Source organism: Schistocerca serialis, chromosome 7 (assembly GCF_023864345.2).
Source record: "Schistocerca serialis cubense isolate TAMUIC-IGC-003099 chromosome 7, iqSchSeri2.2, whole genome shotgun sequence".
NCBI lineage: Eukaryota > Metazoa > Arthropoda > Insecta > Orthoptera > Acrididae > Schistocerca > Schistocerca serialis.
The window spans coordinates 115,025,181-115,046,823 of record NC_064644.1 but is presented as its reverse complement, the minus strand read 5'-3'; the positions used below and the strand labels follow the sequence as shown (position 1 = coordinate 115,046,823).

The window sequence follows — 21,643 nt, the reverse complement described above, 5'->3', positions numbered from 1 at the left end:
ATCGAATTAAGGGTAGAGCCACAGGTCGTAACACATCTGAAATGTAATGTCCACTGTTCAAAGTGCCGTCAATGCGAACAAGAGGTGACCGAGACGTGTAACCAGTAGCGTCCCATACCAACACGTTGGATGATACGCCAGTATGGCGATGACGAATACATGCTTCCAATGTGCGTTCACAGCGATGTCGCCAAACACGGATGCGACCATCATGATGCTGTAAACAGAACCTGGATTCATCCGAAAAAATGACGTTTTGATATTCGTGCACCCAGGTTCGTCGTTGAGTACACCATCGCAGGTGCTCCTGTCTGTGATGCAGCGTCAAGGGTAACCGCAGCCATGGTCTCCGAGCTGATAGTCCATGCTGCTGCAAACGTCGACGAACTGTTCGTGCAGATGGTTGTTGTCTTGCAAACGTCCCCATCTGTTGACTCAGGGATCGAGACGTGGCTGCACGATCCGTTACAGCTACGCGGATAAGATGCCTGTCATCTCGACTGCTAATGATATGAGGCCGTTGGGATCCAGCACGGCGTTCCATATTACCCTCCTGAACCCACCGATTCCATATTCTTCTAACAGTCATTGGATCTCGACCAACGCGAGCAGCAGTGTCGCGATACGATAAACTGCAATCGCGATAGGCTACAATACGACCTTTATCAAAGTCTGAAACGTGATGGTACGCATTTCTCCTCCTTACAAGAGGCATCACAACGTTTCACCAGGCAACGCCGGTCAACTGCTGTTTGTGTATGAGAAATCGGTCGGAAACTTTCCTCATGTCAGCACGTTGTAGGTGTCGCCACCGGCGCCAACCTTCTGTGAATGGTCTGAAAAGCTAATCATTTGCTTATCACAGCATCTTCTTCCTGTCTGTTAAATTTCACGTCTATAGCACGTCATCTTCTTGGTGTAGCAATTTTAATGGCCAGTAGTGTAAATAGCTCTGGTTTTGACGTCACGTTATTTTTTTGCTGTGGCGTAAGGAAACTATTTTTAAAACAATTGATACCTTCGTGTCTTATAGTCGTACATCGTAGATAAGTAACGAACTAGTTATCTTTGCATTATTGGTCACAACTACCATAATGCTTGGAAGTGGCAAGTCCTACGCGCAGTTATGGAGAGTGAAGAACTGCTGGATGAAATGCACGGATACGGCTGTTCTTTATTCGACATTAAGGAGGAAACTCTTAACATCGCTCCCTTTGCGAAGTGTGTGTCTGGATGCGTGCTTTGCGATGGTTCAGCGACGAACTTTGCAGGGCTGTAGTAAGCGACCTCTGTACCTCAGGGACCATCCAGGTATCAATTATTCAAAAACAGTTTTAATCGCATTTATTATTATTATTATACCGCCAACCGGTTTCAACCCGACGTAGGAGTCATCTTCTGGGCGTTTACACCATTGGTCAACTGCTGGTGGTGTCACTCCTGTCTACATAACGGCATATAGTTTCCTGCCGTTGTGTAGACAGGAGTGACATCACCAGCAGTCGACCAATGGTGTAAACGCCCATACGTCGGGTTAAAACCGGTTGGTGGTATAATAACAATAATAATAATAATTGCGATTAAGACTGTTTTCGAATAATTTGTTAGTCATACTAATCGCTGCTTCATCTCCACAACCATGTTGTCCAAAAACCATCCAGGTAGTCTGCAGGGCGCTGTATACGAGTTTCCTCAGAAACGACCCACGTTTGCTGTTCCGGTTATTTTACCGGTGGTACCATTCAAGACCGTTAGAGCCGACTGCTTAAGAGCACACAGCACTGGAGCACTAGCTGCTTGGCTGCCGGAAGCGCCGACGGCAGGGGAAAGCACTTCACCCGTCGCCTCAACGCAACCGATAGCTCAAGAGCTTCCGGTGGCGAGGAGCACTGCGAAGAACGGGAACTAGACTTGGCCACGGCAGAGATACCGGTCTGCTCACAAAATACCCGATACAAGAACCAGTAAACGAGCCATCAGTTTCGTAGATAAAGCACATTGACAGAAAAGTAGTCACCTGCAGTAGACATCACACTAGTCGCTTGCAACCTCACCTCTAACAATTGGCGAGGAAGAGAGCCTACAGGTTTCTTCAGGATTTGTGTATATGTGAATTACTTTACACTGAGGAGACAAAAATCATAACTCCTAATATCGTATCGGACCGCCTTGTGCCAGCTTGATGTGGTGTGGACTAAACATGAAGGTCGCCGTAGAAGTGTTGAGCCACCTGCCTCTATAGTCGTCCATAATTGTAAAAGTGTTGCCGGTGCAGGATTCTGTCCTCGAGCTGACCTGTCGATTATGGCCCACAAATGTTTGATGAGATTCACAATCGGCGATCTGGGTGGCCAAACAATTCGCTCGAACTGTCCGAAATGTTCTTCGAACCAGTCGGGTACAATTGTGTCCCAGCGACATGACGCATTGTCATTCATAAAAATTCCATCGTTGTTTGGGAACATGAAGTCCATGAACGGCTGCAAAAGGTCTCCAGGTAGCCGAACATAACCATTCCTAATGAATTATCGGTTCAGTTGGACCAGAGGACCCAGTCCGTTCCAGCCCACACCGTTATGGAGCCACCACCAGTTTGCACAGTGCATTGCTGACAACTTTGGCCCCTGGCTTCGAGGGGTCTGCCCCAGACTCGAACCCAACCGTCAGCTTTTACCAACTGAAATCGAGACTCATCTGACCAAGCCATGGTTTTCCACATCCAACCGATATGGTCACGAGCCCAGGAGAGGCGCTGCAGACCATGCAGCGGTGTTCGCAAAGACAATAGCGTCGGTCGTCTGCTGCCGTAACTCATTATCGCCAAATTTAACGGATACGTTCGTCGTACGTTCCACCATCATTTCTGCGGTTGTTTCAGGTATTGTTGCTTGTCTGTTAGCACTGACGAGTCTACCCAAACGCCGCTGCTCCCGGCCGTTAAGTGAAGGCCGTCGGCCACTGCATTGTCCGTGATGAGAAGTAATAGCTGCAATTTGGTACCAACGGCACACTCTTGATTACTGTCTGTCTCGGAATATTAGTTCCCTAACGATTTCCGAAATGGAATGTCCCATGCTTCTAGCTTCAAATACTATTCCACGTTCAAAGTCTGTTCATTCCCATCGTGCTGCCATAACCTCATCGGAAACTTTTTCACAGTGATCAGCTGAGTACAAATGACAGCCGCGCCAATGCACTGCCCTTTTATACCTAAGGTACGCGATACTACCGCCATCTGTATATATGCATATCGCCATTCCATGACTTTTGATCCTGAGTTGAATTTTGTTGCTCTTCAGTTATAATACCAAGACATGGCCAATATCCCAAAAGTACTACTACATTCAATTGAAGCCTCACATTGATGACTAATTCCTTTAGAGCTACTAAATTACAGGGATGTTGATTACTACACTCCATTCATTATTACAACTGTCCCAGACATTTTCAGTCTGATACAGAGTTCGAGATATCCTGCGCCAGACGAGGTATGATAGATTGCATGAATAATCGTCAGCCCAGAACATTAGCGAGAAGTATCATTAACGAAACTGTTATCTTCCTGGAAGACGCATCCTGAGGATATAAAAGAAAAAGCAACGCTTCGTCACCGAAGATGTTGACATAGACATCAAAAAATGTTCAAATGTGTGTGAACCCTTATGGGACTTAACTGCTAAGGTCATCAGTCCCTACGCTTACACACTACTTAACCTAAATGATCCTAAGGACAAAGACACACCCCCATGCCCGAGGGAGGACTCGAACCTCCGCCAGGACCAGCCGTGCAGGCCATGACCACAGCGCCTTAGACCGCTTTTTTTTTTTCCTTTTTGCTCCTTGTTGATCGTTGTGTTTGGTCGTTGCGGACGTCACATGACATCCGTTAAGGTTCGTTTGTTGATCGTTCCATTCAGTTTTTGATCACAGAGGCCAACCAGCTCTCTGAACGAACACGCTGAGCTACCGTGCCGGCTACCGCTCGGCTAATCCCGCGCGGCACATACACATCGTTGCCCATGTCCACGGTAACTTGAATTAGTGAGCTCAAGTCATGGCACGAAAAACACTCGTACCTTTTATCTCGTCAACTGTGTGTAATGATTGCAACAAAAAGATCACAATGGAGGGATGCAAGATCAATGGCCCAACAAGAACCAGTATTCAGCCCTTTGCTCTTATCATTATAAGTTAATGATGTGTCAACTATTCTCCCGAGCACGGAGTCCCGGGTTCTATTCCCGGCGGGGTCAGGGATTTTCACCTGCCTCGAGATCACTGGGTGTTTGTGTTGTCCTGATCGTTTCATCATCATTCATGAAAGTGGCGAGATTGGATTGAGTAAGGGTTGGGAATTTGTACGGGAGCTGATAACCGCGCAGTTGAGAGCCCCACAAACCAAACATCATCATCAGCTATTCTCTCCCACTGCATATATCACCTGCACGTTGATAACATTCATTTACATCTAAGTGCAGATCCAACAAACCTGTGTACAGCCATCCACCATGTAAATGCCGATTTACTTCCCCTATCAGTGTTGGTGCACAGCACAGGTTTAAAACTTAACCCATCAAAACGGAATCGATCTTAGACGCTCATTCAGAGAATCTCTTCCACCATTAATCCTAAACGGCACACAAATAAGCTTTTCTTCTTCTGCAAAGAGCTTGCGGGCATAATTATGAACTATCATTCAGACTGGATTGAACTCACAAGTGCAGTCTGTAAGAAAGTGTCAGCTTCACTTCACTCAGTACAGGAATATAAAAATGTAGTTCCTCTCGAGCTTAAAAACTAGCTTTTAGAGACCCTAGGATTCCCCATACCTGACTGTGGTGATACTATTCTCCAAGGACTTTTATACGAAAGCTCATGCGGACTGGAACTGGCGATGAATGCTTATGTACGGTATAGTTGTGTCTTAAGCTTTTTCGACAATGTCACACCGGCCTACGAACAGCTATCATGGCTACGTGGCTATAAGCGTAGAGGCTCTCATACTCTGTGTTTGCTCTATCGTCTTCCAAATCATTGCACTCCGTCTTATTGGTCTTCAGCTCTCACTATCTGAACAGCACAGTAGAAATACTCGTTCTCAACAAAGTAAAATTCTCTCTGGACCATCACCGAGCACTGCCATGTTTTCTAAACCATTTTCTGTATCAAGGACCTGACTTTGGAACAATAGTCCTCAAAATAGGGAAATTAGATTCCTTCTAAACTTCAAAAGACAGATAATGGTCCACCTTATCTCTTGTATTCTGTGCACCTCATTATGATCAGTCCCCCTCCAGAACTTGTCGGCAGAGTTCCTGAACTGCATTCTGTTCTTTCCTAACAGGCATTCTCACTATCATTTCAGTCTTATTCTCTTCCTTTATCCATTCCGCTTCTAATGATACTAAACATGGCTTCAGATGTGCTAAGCTAATCTGTGCCACTCTCAATGCTCTATTCTGTTATAATTACAATTATTTTCATTTTGTTATTAGTGTCAGCTACTATTACTGTTATTATTATTATTATTATTATTACTATCATTAAAGGAATTTTTATAATATCTTTTGTGTGTGTTGTGCTCCTAGTCAGATGTAACAATGGGCCAGCGGCCGTTCAAAAATGGTTCAAATGGCTCTGAGCACTATGGGACTCAACTGCTGAGGTCATTAGTCCCCTAGAACTTAGAACTAGTTAAACCTAACTAACTTAAGGACATCACATACATCCATGCCCGAGGCAGGATTCGAACCTGCGACCGTAGCGGTCTCGCGGTTCCAGACTGCAGCGCCAGAACCGCGCGGCCACTTCGGCCGGCTCCTAACGGCCGTAATCTGGTCAGGCCAAATAAGCAATAAATAAATAATAAATAAGGCGTCACAGGACCCCCTGCGGTCTGAACTATACCCTCCACACAAAGCGAGTTAAACGCCTCATTGCACCTTCGATGCACTCGACGGTATATTTCCTTTGAAAAGTGGCAAAATCAAGACTCCTCGAATCACACTGGACGCCTCCAAACAGCTAACTTTCCAGTTCCTGTGTTGTTAGGCCCATTGAAGACGTACAGACGTACGTGCTATTGTGAGCAATGCTTTGCAAATGTCCCTTTCAGGTAGTCGCCTTTGCAGAGTTCACTATGATGCTGATTGATATGGACATGTAGTCACAGAGAACAGCAATTCTTGTTATGTTTGAAACCGGTTGTCATTGCAAGGCAAGACACATTCTCCGGTTCTTGTTTGTTTCGACCTCTTTGCGACCACTCTTCTTATTCCGCGTGTCCGCATGTCTGGTCTAGTGCTCAGTGTCATTAGCTCTAGATCTACAGTCCCAGGTTCGGTTCCTACCCAGGTCGCAGATTTTCTTCAGTCGGGGAACTGGGCGTTTGTGTTCTCCCAGACATTTCATCTTACCTTCAGCTAAGCGCAAGTCGACAAAATGACAGGCGGCCAAACAAGCGCAGAGGGGGGTCTCCGGACAATAATGCCATATGATCATTTATTTCACTCCGTGATACGTGGCTGCGACTGGTACACTATTCGTTGTAGACATGTAGGACATCCACACTGCCATGCCAACAAATCGGAAAACTTTATTCACTATATGGTCATGGGCAAGTCTAAACATGACCAATAATTTCTTGTCAGCTATTGATAATGAATAAGAAGTCTGTCAAAATCGGTTGGCCATTTAATAATTTTCGCGAATTCACTGAAATAGACTTTGATGTCAGGAAATAACGGAACGGAACTGTGGAGGGCAAAATTGTAAGGAACGACATAGACCGTATCATACAAAACAAATACAGTGGAACCTCGCTTATCGAGCACCTCCCGCAGCGCACAATTTGCACAAGGAGCATAACAAATTGTAAAACATAGACTCGCTTAACGAGTGATGTTTCGTATAAAGACTGACGACGATTTAGTGTGACGTCACTAGCCGTTCGCGCCTCCCGGTGGGAACGTTCAAGAATATGAACACTTTTCACTGTCGAACGTAACTCTGAGGCATTTGAGGCAGTACCTGTGAAGCCTGTAGTCAGCGATATTGTGTCTTTGGCCAAGAGCATGGGACTAGAAATGGATAACAATGATATCGAGGAGTTTGTGGAAAATCACAACCAAGAAATGACCACCAAAGAACTTACGGAGATGCAGTGTGTTTCACAGCAGGAAGTTGTGGAGGTGAGTTTTTCAGAGAACGAGAAGGCGGCTGTAACATCAAAACAGCAATCTTCTGGCGCAATAAGAGAAATGCTGAAAGCATGGGAATCGGTTGCATCGTATGTTGAATTTCGTCAGCGCAGTAAACCAGTGGCAGCCGCGCGGGGTGGCCACGCGGTTTGAAGCTTCTTGCACGGACTGCGCGGCCCCTCCCGTCGGAGGTTCGAGTCCTCCCCCGGGCAGGGGTTTGTGTGTTCTTGTTAGCATAAGTTAAAGATAGTTTAATTAGTATGTAAGTCTAGGGACCGATGACCTTAGCAGTTTTGTCCTTTAGGAAGTCACACACATTTAAACATTTTTTGAAACCAGTGGCTACGTGAGCTACAAATTTATTTGTCAATAATGTTGTGTCGCATTTTGGCTGGGTGAGGTGCGCGGGTTTGAATTGTATTTGGTGTCAGTGATGTATGGTTTATGTGGGTGTGCGTGTGTGCGTTGAGGACTTGGGCAGAGAGGGAGAGAGAGAGGAGGGGGGCCGAGGGAGGGAGAAGGATTTCTTTTTTTTCCATCAGTACTTTTGGTGTGGGTTCTGTCGTGGCGAAGAGGGTTTTGTTGCACAGTAATTGTATTCATTGAGTGCTTTCTTTCCTTGGACTATTGACTTTTCGATGTGATAGTTTTCTTCTATGGTTAATTTTTGGTATAAGCTGCTACTAGTTTTTATGATGTGTAAGGCAGTTTCAATGTTTGTTGGGTGGTGATTGTGTGCTATCAAGTGGTCTACAAATGTTGAGTGTGAGCTATTGCTTTTCAGTGCTCTGAGTTGTTCTGTATACCTGGTTCTGAAATTCCTACATGTTTGGCCCACATACACAGATTGACAGCAGTTGCAAGGAAGGTGGTATATACAAGACCTGCTGTATTTGTCAGTGTTGGTGGTATTTCTTCCAAGTCTGCTTTGTATTGTGTTGTTGGTTCTGTATGCGATGTTGAGTCCTTGTTTCTTTAGTATATTACCCACCATGTGTGTGACTTTGTTGTTGTAAGTCATTATGTGCCATTTGTTGCCTACTGTCTGCTGATTTTTTTGTGTTGTGTTGTGTTTATGTGTGTGTTTCATGGTTCCGTGTTGTTTGTTTTTGTATTTTGTGGTTTATTTTGTCTACTCTCTTTACATCAATTTTACAGTTAAAAATAAAAAATTTAACCCACTGATGATAGCACAAAAGTGCTGAAACATGTATGGGTGTAACAAAAAAGGAAAAAAAAGGGCCGGCCGCGGTGGTCTAGCGGTTCTAGGCGCTCAGTCCGGAGCCGCGCGACTGCTACGGTCGCAGGTTCGAATCCTGCCTCGGGCATGGATGTGTGTGATGTCCTTAGGTTAGTTAGGTTTAAGTAGTTCTAAGTTCTAGGGGACTGATGACCATAGATGTTAAGTCCCATAGTGCTCAGAGCCATTTGAAAAAAAAGGTGTCTTGCATAAGGCGGAATTTCTCATCCCAAGTAGATTCCTTTCTGAAGGTCATCTTCCTTATCTGCTAGGATCACTGCATCATCAGCATATAGTAAATTATTTAAAAGACTGTTCCTGTCTAGGTAGATCCCTTGATGCCTTAATGCATAGATGCCTTGGTCTTGTTGGTTTGTTATTTGTTTAGTTATTTTCTTCCATTTTGCGAAAAGATCTATTCTGGAGATTAGTAAGAAATTATCTGATCCTATATCTTGTCCCCTATAAACTCTTGTAACCCTTACTTGGCCCGCTAGCTAATCATTTACTAAGATGTAGTCAATTATTGATCTAAGACCTCTGCTGGTCCAAGTATACTTGTGTATATCCTTTCTCTTAAAAAGTGAATTTGTGATTTTTAAATTGTTGCAAGTGCGAAATCTCTTAGTAATTTTCCATTTTCATTACATATTGGTTCTCCAAATGGACCTATAACGTTTGTTACTGGGATATTTCCTATTCTGGCTGGTAACCAACTCTCAGAAAACACAGACTACTCCCAGTACTCAAACGAGCCTCGGAAACAGGATCGTCTCAAAGGTAAATGACAAGGCTATGAAAAAGTACAAACGAAGATGGATAAATGGCCACATCAAAGTAGAAACATGGAATGTGAGAGGAATTTCCCAAAAGAAGGTAGAATTAGTAAATATACTAAGCGACATGAATGTCGATGCTGCAGCACTCACAGAAACTAAAAAACATTAAGAGGAAATAAATATGTAGGGGATTACATTATATGCTATAGTTGTTTTGAACAACATAAAAGACCAAGCAAAGGTGTAGCACTACTCCTGCATAAAAAATGGGAAAAAGACTTTCAAGATTGTACATCCGTAAGTGAAAGAATACTTGTAGTCAGGCTGAAACTGATAACCGTATATGCACCTGAAGAAGGGAAAAAAGATGAGTCTGAAAGCTTCTATGAAGAACTAGAGAAGACTCTGAGTAAATACAGTGCTACTGATCAGATTATTATGATGAGTGATTTCAATGCCCCCATCTAGGAGGACCAGGATTTTCTTTCCGTGTTATCTCCCTTAGCCAATATGTTCCGGTTATATAAACGCGCCGGAAATAAGTTCGCCTTTCATCCTCTCCCATTGGCTTTGTAGCCTGTATCCACTTTGTGTCATACATTGCCTAGGGGTTCCTCACGACTCATGCCTTCTAGGATGTGGGAGTAGGGTTTATTGGCAGAGCTGCATTAAAATCCATGAGGTCCGATTGATTTCTCAAATTTCAGTGGACATTTCCGAGAGGTTTGTTTCTGCAAACAAGTATCGGCAACCTGAGTAGACTCCAGTGTCCTTTGCCAACCTTTGATTGTTGGAGAATAGAATACGAGTCTATTCTCCAACGCATGATCGTATTTTACATTAATTTATATGGGATAAATTGATTCGCTTAACGAATGTTTCGCAGTACGAGTAAGATTCTGGAACAAATTATGCCCGCTAGGCGAAATTCCACTGTAATTGAGGACGTTGGTGTCGACTTTGGTGTAGGTGCTACTCTGAGAAGAAGATAATGGCGGGAATCGTCGTGAGCCACATGGTACCATCCAGAAAACTGATAAACATTTCCTCCACCTCAATCCATTTTCCCACACCTCTGCCCCCCAAAAACATTTAAAAACTGGGCAAACTGTTTCCATGCAACTAAATGATAGTGCATGGTGTTTCAAAATGAATAGGACAGACTACAGTAACAATTTATTTCAGAAATAGACTTGTAGACTGAAAGCATAACTCTCACAGTTTGGGTTGGCAACAATCAAACAAAGGAAAGCTGTCGTCATTGTTCACTGCTGACGTTAGCATTAGATTAAATTTGATCAAGTGGCACAACACTGCTAGATGGGCAAAGTAACTCGGAGAGACAGGATGTATATTGCGCAAGCAAAAAACCACAAGACGGCCATCTGCCGATAATGATGTATTGGAAGACATCCGTACGTTCTACGAAAGAAGCCCCTGAAAATCCACGCCTCGTGCCAGCAAAGAAGTGAATGTGTCGTAATCAACAGTGTAATGCCTGTTGCACAAGCGCCTGCAATTCACGGCTTACAGAATTCAAATGTTGCAAGCGCTAAAACCAGCCGATGACCGAAAACGGAGGCGATTTTGCATTGATTTTCAAGCGCGGAAGAGGTGGATGGTTTCGCAAAAAGATTTCTGAGGCAGCCATATTTCACTTAAGTGAGAAGATGAACAAGTATAATCTGAGAATATGGGGTGCACAAAACCCTTGAGCCTCTGTGAGACATCAGCGTCATCCTCCGAAATTTAATGTTTTCTGCGCCATAACTAATCGTAGCAGTCAGACGTGAGTCTAATGATATGTCGTTCCTGTTGTGTCCCGCAAGTTGCCCGACCTTACACCATTAGTTTTTCTTTTGGGAACGTATGAAGGATATGGTTTATGTACGCACCTTCATTTCCTCAGGACTTACAGCAGCATCGGATAGTTGGCACGGTTAACTCCGTTGATTGGGAATGGGTCTTACAGGAAATGAAGTGCCGGATAGACATCTGCCGTCTCACAAATGGAACATCTGTGAATGCCAATGGAAACTATGAGAATTAACCTTTCAGTCTACATGTTTATTTCTGAAATAAGATCATAACTGCAGTCACAGAAATACTTTGTGTCCCATTAATTTTGAACCACCCTGTATTCATTCTCCCGCGTGTGGCGGGTGAAATGCGGTAGCAGTTTAGTGCGTCTTGCATATTTACAAAGTAATACTGTGACACCGTCCAGTTCTAAGACACACACGGCGCGTGCAGAGATCACGATCTTCCACAACCCGCTCCACGACTGAAACAGCTGTCACCACTGATCGTCTTACTCGATTAATCGGTCAGTATTTCTCAGACAATTAGAACCGTGTCACCAAAAAGGTTTATCAGTGTAAAACATCTTCTTTCAAGTGTTTGTTCGTGCACCATATGTACCCATGTGGGCCTACGTTCCTATTTATTATTATCTTCCCACAGTCTTCTACTGTCCCAGTAAATGTAAGGAGAATTTAAATATATCCCGTACAGTTTGTGAATAGAAACTGCATGCCGTTTCATCGCGTTAACTGAGTGGAGTTAAATAAGAGTCGGTATTTATGCTTGGGAATGCCACCATTATAGGTAAAACCATCGAAGCGACGACGCACGACAATGTGACGATGTTGTTCAGCGACATCGTCGGCTTCACGTCCATCTGCTCCAACGCCACGCCCATGATGGTCATCAGCATGCTCGAGAGCCTGTACAGCCAGTTCGATGTCTTCTGTGGCCAGCTGGATGTTTATAAGGTAAGTATACTCAGCTTTTATTAATTAGTTAGTTGGTCAGTTACTTTCATGTTCCATGGAGCATGTTGCACTATAGATCGTAATGATGTGGAAAGAATCATTTTACATTCACATCGAAAATTAATTTATACATATGGATACATTTCTAACTTTTTCCAGAAAGGAAAAATGATATACATATTTTGTGAGTCAGTGAGTCCCACCCACCACCTGTTACACGTTCAGTAATGGAAATTCTTCTACGGAACAGAACGAATTCTCAAGGAGAAATTTTCTCAGTTTGTTTTCAAATTTTAATTTGCTGTCTGTGAGATATTTTATATCGCTGGGTAAGTGATCAAAACAAGTCTTTGCAGCACTGTGCAGCTCTTTTTGTCTTAAAGACAATCTTCCTGTGGAGTAATGATTATCATTTTTCCTACTGGTATTGTACAGTAATTGCGTACATCATCGTTCATTTTTAACTGTAGTGGATTATTTACAAGAAACTTCGTGAAGGAATAAATTTACTGTGAAGCAGTAGCCAGTATGCGCAACTTCTTAAACAGATGACTACAAGAGGTGGTAGGTGAGCACCGCATATTATTCTTTAATAATACATCTCTTTTTCCAACTAACTGCTTAGTACACAGTATCAATACTAGGAATAAGAACAATACACATAAAGATTTAAAATCACTTACTCTTGCCCAGAAAGGAGTCCAGTATTCAGCAACGCACATTTTCAATAAGTTACCAACAACCATTGAGAGTTTAGTTTCAGACAAGGCACAATTTAAACATAATTTTAAAAAATTTTTGGTGGCCGACTCCTTCTATTCCACCCATAACTTTCTCAACAAGTGCAGTGGATCATTTTAATGAAAATTTATTATACTTTAATTTTTAACAATAGTTGGTTGTAACAGCCAAGTAACTACCTACTGTGTGAATGATGGATGTATGGAATGATGGATGTATGGAAAGCAGATGTAAGTCTTAAGTCTGTAAATAGTGGAAGTTTAATTTTAAAACTTGTACATAATCTGACTGTTCTTAACTGAGGATCACTGAAATGAATAATTTACTTTAATTTATGACAATACTTGATTGTAATAACCAAGAAACTGGCAAATGTCTGAATGATGGATTTAATGAAAGCAGATGTAAGCATTAAACCTGTAAATATTAGAAGTTTAAATTTAATTCATGTACCTAATTTTACTATTTATTGACTGAGGATCATTAAAATTAATGAAACTCAAGTTTTTCTAATTACGTTTTTGTACTGTGTCTATCTGACATGTTCCACACCGAGGAGGATTCCCTATTTTATGGATCTATGTAATGAATAATTAATCTAATCTAATCTAATCCAACAGCATGTTTTTACGCAATGAATACTTTCTTTCTTAAAGATGAGTTACCTCAGAACATTGTTCAATATGACATTATCGAAGGAAATTATGCAAATCTGCCAGCTTGCTGATTTCTCTCTCCCCAAGGGCGGGAGAGCGCTGTTCTGACCACATGCCCCATATCTATATCCAGTGTCGCCTGTGGGCTGAGGATGACACGTTGGCCGGTTGGTATCATTGGACCTTCGTGGTCTTATCGGCCGGATTTTAGTTTGTAAGACTGGGTATGGCTCCAGGTGAAAACATAGCTGAACTAAGTTGTTTGATGAGGTCCAGAATGTGCTTTTCCCAGTTTAATCCTCATCAATATGTACATCTACAATTCTGAAGTTTCCACCCTATTTATTTCCTCGGCAGGTGTTACACTGATCATTGGTGTAATTCCCTTAGATGAGCTGAACTGAATATGTTATGTCTTTTTAAAATTGGGGGCGAAACTATTCGCAGAAAACCAGTCAACGATACTTTTAAACATTTTGTTTACAATTTGTTCTGTTTCTGTATGTATGCTTGGGCTAATTACAATACTAGTGTCATTTACGAAAACAACTAACTCTACTTGTTGTGTGTTAGACGGAAGATCGTTTACATATATAAGTATCAGTAATGGACCTAAGATAGAGCCTTGGGGAACCTCATACATGTTTTTCTCCCCAGTCCGAATTACGAACCCACACTATATTCACTGAATTACTGATTGCAACTTTTTGAATTCATTTGGTTAGATTTGACATTATTCATTGGTTGGCTATACCATTGGTCCTATAAAACTTCAATTTATCTACGAGAATATTATGATTCATACAGTCAAATGCCTTAAATAAGTCGCAGAAAATAGCAACCGGCGCTATTTTATTATTTAATGCTTGTAAAATCCGGTGACTGAACATGTAAAAGGCATTCCCTTTAGAGCAACACTTCTGAAATCCAGACTGGGATTTTCTGCGTGTATTATTGTTGCTAAGATATCAATATTCTTAAAGAGGGGTTTAACAACGGCATATTTCAGTCTTTCTGGACAAATGCCTTGTATTAGTGACGCATTACATATTTCAACGGCACGTCACCGCAAAAGCAGGTTACAACGTGTACCTGGTGCTCAGCTGGATCAAAAGAGTTAACCATCGCAAAGTATAACACCAAACGACAGTTTGCAGTTACGCAAATGGCATATGATTACGATCCAGCCATAACATGAACTTCTACGCATCGTAATAAAAACGATCAGTACCGGTCTGTTTTGCTTCAATACAAGTGCGCGAAGACCAGTGTTTAGACAAATCCCAACCGCATTGGACGCTGCTCTCATCGTGATCTCGTGGTAGCAAAATGTTCAAGAAATAAATAAATCAAGAAAATTGTCTGAGAACTTATAAAAGTCCCGCTGACAGAAAGAAATAATGGCACTGAGAGATTGATAACAGACAATAAATATTCACGGTAAACAGACAAAGAAGAAACAAATCCGATTGATCAGTAATAGAAAATTAATTAAAATGAGTCGCGCGGAGTGGCGGCGCGGTTTGAGGCATCACGTCACGGACTGCACGGCGTCTCCCGCCGGAGGTTCGAGTCCTGCCTCGGGCATGGCTGTGTGTGTTGTTTTTAGCATAAGTTAGTTTAAGTAGTGGGTAAGTCTAGGGACCGATTACCTAAGCAGTTTGGTCCCTTAGCAATTCAGACACATTTGAACATTTTTTTAAATTAAAATGACTCATGTTCTCTCTCTCTCTCTCGCTCGCTCGATTTTGTACACACATGTATTTGCACAATAAACAGGCTGATTACACAGTAATGACGTCATAACAGAAAATACTGTTTCGTTAATCTAGTTGAGTCAGTATTGTGCAAGGTGGTTTTATAGTGATTTATTAATTATGAAAACACTAAGGCGTTGCTTCAGATAACGAACTGTGCAGTGCGCCACATTGGTGTAATATGGCGGCACTAATTAACCAAAGCACAGAGAAAATTAGTCAAGACGATATTGTGGAGAGTGAAAGCGTCGGAAATCGCACGTATGTTCATAATTCCTGATAATGGATACATAGTTGTGCTAAATGATGATGTGATGCATGTTACCGTCGAATAGATATATAGCTGTGATAATGGGATAAAGGCCTTTTAGAGAGCAAACCTACATATGGTGTAAATGATCTGGGCCACTCTACCAAAGGGAGCATTGTTGCATGTGATGGTAGCAAATGGTGCGTTGCTCATTTGTCTAAACCTCACTTAGTATCACATTTTGTACGGCCCGTCTATTATTGTTGCACTATTTGATAAATCCTGGCAAATTACATAGGTTTGCAGGAAACGTTCACGACAGGCACGCTACAACACGATTTCTAGTGGCTAGTTCTCAACTGTCCTACAATCGCTGCTGGAGTCACGCACTCAGGTTTCGAACAATAGTCGTGTTTAACCTAGTAATACCTTACTTAGACCTTCACGCAGTCATACTATTTTGCGTATGCTAAACAACTTTAGACTATTGCCATGTTTACATTTCCTACCACCTACCAGAAAGGTCAGCACTTCAACATCATATACGGTTATCGATTTCTGCACTGTGTGATATGAGAAATATCAGGTTGAGTACAAATTTTATCAGTTTCGCTGCAGGTAGCAGCATCATCCGGCTACACTTCGTATAAAATAGCTCTGTGACTCACGTTCGGCCAGTCGAGTTGTTAGAGCCAAGTGCACTCGAGCGTACACAAAAGCACACACACACACACACACACACACACACACACACACACATGCACGCACACAGGCGCGCACGTGCACGCACGAGGGCGCGTAGCACTCTCTCGCTGTGTTGTATATTTTATAAGTACATACGGAGGCAAGAGAGGCTAGTTACACGAAGCCAACACTGACACTCTCCACCCCCGCACATCGGTCTGTCAATCACAAAGTTGTTATTTATTCGAGCTACACACCCAAATACTGCTCAGCGTCAACAGATAGTACCGCTAGCAGCACAAACTAAATATTACATCAAATACCAAAATGACAAGCAGAAAAACAGAATACATCTCTAGAGACGAATATGAAGTCGTAGGAGGGTAGCAAAGCTTCCGTTCCAGAACAGAAAACATAGCTTCTGTTATGAAATATAAAGTAGGATGAGAGAACATCTGGAAACATCACATGCCACGGGTGACCGCTTAATGCTCTCAGGCACCACTGAATATACTGACCTGCTCACTTGCTGTCATCTTCAAGGAGGGACCATAGAAAACTCAACATAGGGTCAGACATCAGAGCCACAACTTGTCTCCACAATGGTCCTTATCCTGGATTCCATTCGCAATGACCAACAACGTCCATACCAAATACATGAATCCTGAGAATATTAATTCACTCGACTGTGTTGGTTCAGCAGCGAGAACGCTATTGTGTGTGCACCATCTATCTACAAATTTCAACTTCATCATTGCCCAGAGTAGTAGAGGAATGCACTATCTAAGCTGCATGGCTGTAAACGTTTATTGCCCAATAAGGTTGCTACGATAATGTATTGTGAACTGCAAAATGCTGACTCGTAGAAAAAAATGAGTATACAGGGTGATTCAAAAAGAATACCACAACTTTAAAAATGTGTATTTAACGAAAGAAACATAATATAACCTTCTGTTATACATCATTACAAAGAATATTTAAAAAGGTTTTTTTTCACTCAAAAACAAGTTCAGAGATGTTCAATATGGCCCCCTCCAGACACTCGAGCAATATTAACCCGATACTCCAACTCGTTCCACACTCTCTGTAGCATATCAGGCGTAACAGTTTGGATAGCTGCTGTTATTTCTCGTTTCAAATCATCAATGGTGGCTCGGAGAGGTGGCCGAAACACCATATCCTTAACATACCCCCATAAGAAAAAATCGCAGGGGGTAAGATCAGGGCTTCTTGGAGGCCAGTGATGAAGTGCTCTGTCACGGGCTGCCTGGCGGCCGATCCATCGCCTCGGGTAGTTGACGTTCAGGTAGTTACGGACAGATAAGTGCCAATGTGGTGGCGCTCCATCCTGCTGAAATATGAATTGTTGTGCTTCTTGTTCGAGCTGAGGGAACAGCCAATTCTCTAACATCACCAGATACTGTAGTCCAGTTACAGTAGCACCTTCGAAGTAAAAGGGACCAAAAACTTTATTGGCTGAAATGGCACAGAAAACTGTTTATACCAACGTTTAATACACCACCTATCAGGAGGTTTAACACCATACTTCGTTCGAAATCCACGCTGAACAACTGTCGTCGATTGACTTCTGCCGTACTCAATAACACAAAAAGCTTTCTGTTGAGCGGTCGCCATCTTAGCATCAACTGACGCTGACGCCTAGTCAACAGCGCCTCAAGCGAACAAATGTACAACTAAATGAAACTTTATAGCTCCCTTAATTCGCCGACAGATAGTGCTTAGCTCTGCCTTTTGTCGTTGCAGAGTTTTAAATTCCTAAAGTTGTGGTATTCTTTTTGAATCACCCTGTATAGTAAGACATGACTGCAACATAGTGATAGTGTAAAACTGTTTGGTAGTGAGTGGATAAACAGTTTTGAAAAGTTATTAGTGATGGTGATCTGCTTTAAGGCACAACAACGCACTTTTCGTAAATATGCCTTTCACAGATATCTGTTTAGGGCAAATCGTGTGTTCATTTACAAGAAAATGGCAAACAGAAAAATAATTGTAGTTCAGGCACATAAACAAACGCATACGTATAACAAAAAATGGTTCAAACGGCTCTGAGCACTATGGGGCTTAACATCTAAGGTCATCAGTCCCCTAGAACTACTTAAACCTAACTAAACTAAGGTAATCACACACATCTGTGCCTGAGGCAGGATTCGAATCTGCGACCGTAGCAGCCGCGTGGTTCCGGACTGAAGCGCCTAGAACCACTCGACCACAGCGGTCGGTGTGTAACAAGCTCCGGAGGGCGTACAGTTATACTTTTTTAGCTATTGACACTCATTTTTTAATTACAGGGAAGCCGTTACAATTGCTTTGACGTTGCTGTTGTTGTGGTCACCAGTCCTGAGACTGGTTTGATGCAGCTCTCCATGCTACTCTATCCTGTGCAAGCTTCTTCATCTCCCAGTACCTACTGCAGCCTACATCCTTCTGAATCTGCTTAGTGTATTCATCTCTTGGTCTCCCTCTACGATTTTTACCCTCCACGCTGCCCTCCAATACTAAATTGGTGATCCCTCGACGTCTCAGAACATGTCCTACCAACCGATCCCTTCTTCTAGTCAAGTTGTACCACAAACTTCTCTTCTCCCCAATTCTATTCAATACCTCCTCATTAGTTATGTGATCTACCCATCTAATCGTCAGCATTCTTCTGTAGCACCACATTTCGATAGCTTCTATTCTCTTCTTGTCTAAACTATTTATCGTCAACGTTTCACTTCCATATATGGCTTCACTCCATACAAATACTTTCAGAAATGACTCCTGACATTTAAATCTATACTCGATGTTAACAAATTTTTCTTCTTCAGAAACGCTTTCCTTGCCATTGGCAGTCTACATTTTATATCCTCTTTACTTCGACCATCATGAGTTATTTTGCTCCCCAAATAGCAAAACTCCTTTACTACTTTATCTTATTTCCTAATCTAATTCCCTCAGCATCGCCCGACTTAATTCGACTACATTCCATTATCCTCGTTTTGCTTTTGTTGATGTTCATCTTATACCTTCCTTTCAAGACACTGTCCATTCCGTTCAGCTGCTCTTACAAGTCCTCTGCTGTCCGTGACAGAATTACAATGTCATCGGCGAACCTCAAAGTTAGTGTACGCAATATCTAGTCACAATAATGTGACAACATGCCAAAGCCTGGATAGAAACCTTTTTCTGCACGGACCGCAGCGAAACGTGCAGAAATAGAGTCAATGAGGTTCTGGAAGGTACTGACAGGGATGTGGAGCCGTGCCGACTCCAGTGCTGTGGCCAGCTCCCTTATGATTCCCTGTTGGAGACCCATGCCGCGAACAGCCCGATCGAGTTGGTCTCACAGATTCTCGACTGGGTTCAAATCCAGAGAATTTGGTGGCCAGGGGAGTACGGGAAATCCATCCCCGTGTTCTTCGAACAACTCACGTTCACTGTGAGTTCTGTGACACGTCGCATTGGTTCAAATGGCTCTGAGCACTATGGGACTTAACATCTGAGGTCATCAGTCCCCTAGAACTTAGAACTACTTAAACCTAACTAACCTAAGGACATCACACACATCCATGCCCGAGGCTGGATTCCAACCTGCGACCGTAGCGGTCGCGCGGTTCCAGACTGTAGCGCCTAGAACCGCTCGGCCACACTGGCCGGCACACGTTGCATTGTCCAACTGGTAGATGTCATCGTGCCGAGGATAACCGAAATGCATGTAGGGGTAAACATGGTCCCTAAGGACAGATGCATACTTGCGATGATCCATTGTGCCTTTCAGAAAGGCGATATCACACAGGTAATGCCACGGAATCATTCCGCAGACCATATCGCTCCCTCCTGGTTGCACGGTGTTCGGTTCAGGGCGTTTCACGCCATACACGTCAACGGCTATCTGTATGACAGAGCATAAAACGTGATTCGTCTGAAAAGGTTACCTGTCGCCACTCAGTTGACGTTCAGTTGCTGTACGGCGTGCAAATTCGAAACTTCGTCGTCGATCGATGGGTGCATGAACCAACCGCCTGCTGTGGAGGCTCATACGCAGCAGCGTTCGCTGAACTATCGTTGACGAGACACTGTTGCTAGCCCCGTAGTTCGTCTGGCTGCTCAGCTGCTCAACAGTTGCTCGTCTGTTCGCACGTACTCATCTCTGCAGCCGATGTGATCCGTCACCCATGATGCACCACAGTTGCTTTGGAGGCCGTTTGGGTAGTGCCAATTTGTGATGCACGGTATAATTTAACCATGGCTACGCGTGAACAGTTTGCATACATAGCCGCTTCAGAAATTCATCCCCCCTTGGCCCAAAAACGAATGATCATGCCGTTTTGTATCTCAGATAAATCATTCCGTTTCCGCAACACAACGGCTGGATTGTTTTTCGCGTCACCCCGACACGCTTTATACGCTCTCCACTGGTAGTGTTGCCACTTTCCGTCGTTGAGCATTTATTGCATTTTGACGTCAACCGTAGGTGGTATTCACAGAAATGTGACTGGACCGTGTATAGAGAATTATCATCTTCATTTACGACGCTTTTTGTGCAGAAATATCAAGCTTCAGGGACCAAAAATCCCTTTATAACGCAACACTTAGGTTTTCAGAGTTTTATAGGCTTCAGTTTGTCACTTAACAATAAATCATCGAGATCATTATCAACTTTAAGAAAATAACGAATCAGACGGAAATTAATGTACAAGTAGAGAGTAATGATGACCTTCAGTCAGTCTCTGGATGTTTGCCGTCTGTACAATGAATAAATGACCTCTACATTTACATTCACACTTTACGAAAGTCAATATTATGACCTAGCACTGAAGGAATCAAATGCGTTCTCACAAATTGCTATTTCTAAACAGATCCCCATGGTTCTTAGATGTAGTGCAGTTATACAGCGTGGTCCATTGATCGTGACCGGGCCAAATATCTCACGAAATAAGCATCAAACGAAAAAACTAGAAAGAACGAAACTCGTCTAGCTTGAAGGGGGAAACCAGATGGCGCTTTGGTTGACCCGCTACATGGCGCTGCCATAGGTCAAACGGATATCAACTGCGTTTTCTAAAATAGGAACCCCCATTTTTATTACATATTCTTATATTACGTAAAGAAATATGAATGTTTTAGTTGGACCACTTTTTTCGCTTTGTGATAGATGACACTCTAATAGTCACAAACGTATAAGTAGGTGCCATCACGTAACTTCCCGCCAGTGCGGACGGTATTTGCTTCGTGATACATTACCCGTGTTAAAATGGACCGATTACCAATTGCGGAAAAGGTCGATATCGTGTTGATGTATGGCTATTGTGATCAAAATGCCCAACGGGCGTGTGTTATGTATGCTGCTCGGTATCCTGGACGACCTCATCCAAGTGTCCGGACCGTTCGCCGCATAGTTACGTTATTTAAGGAAACAGGAAGTGTTCAGCCACATGTGAAACGTCAACCATGACCTACAGCAAATTATGATGCCCAAGTAGGTGTTTTAGCTGCTGTCGCGGATAATCCGCACATCAGTAGCAGACAAATAGCGCGAGAATCGGGAATCTCAAAAACGTCG

At 42.9% G+C, this 21,643-nt stretch overlaps 1 protein-coding gene across 1 annotated transcript in view; it reads left to right on the top strand.

The window, feature by feature from the left end:
• LOC126412918 (head-specific guanylate cyclase-like) overlaps positions 1-21,643 on the top strand; it is a 164,825-nt gene that overhangs the window by 41,028 nt on the left and 102,154 nt on the right. The window contains exon 4 of the mRNA XM_050082807.1: positions 11,826-11,992. Within this exon, the coding sequence (XP_049938764.1) occupies positions 11,826-11,992 (167 nt within the window). The remainder of the gene's footprint in view (positions 1-11,825; positions 11,993-21,643) is intronic.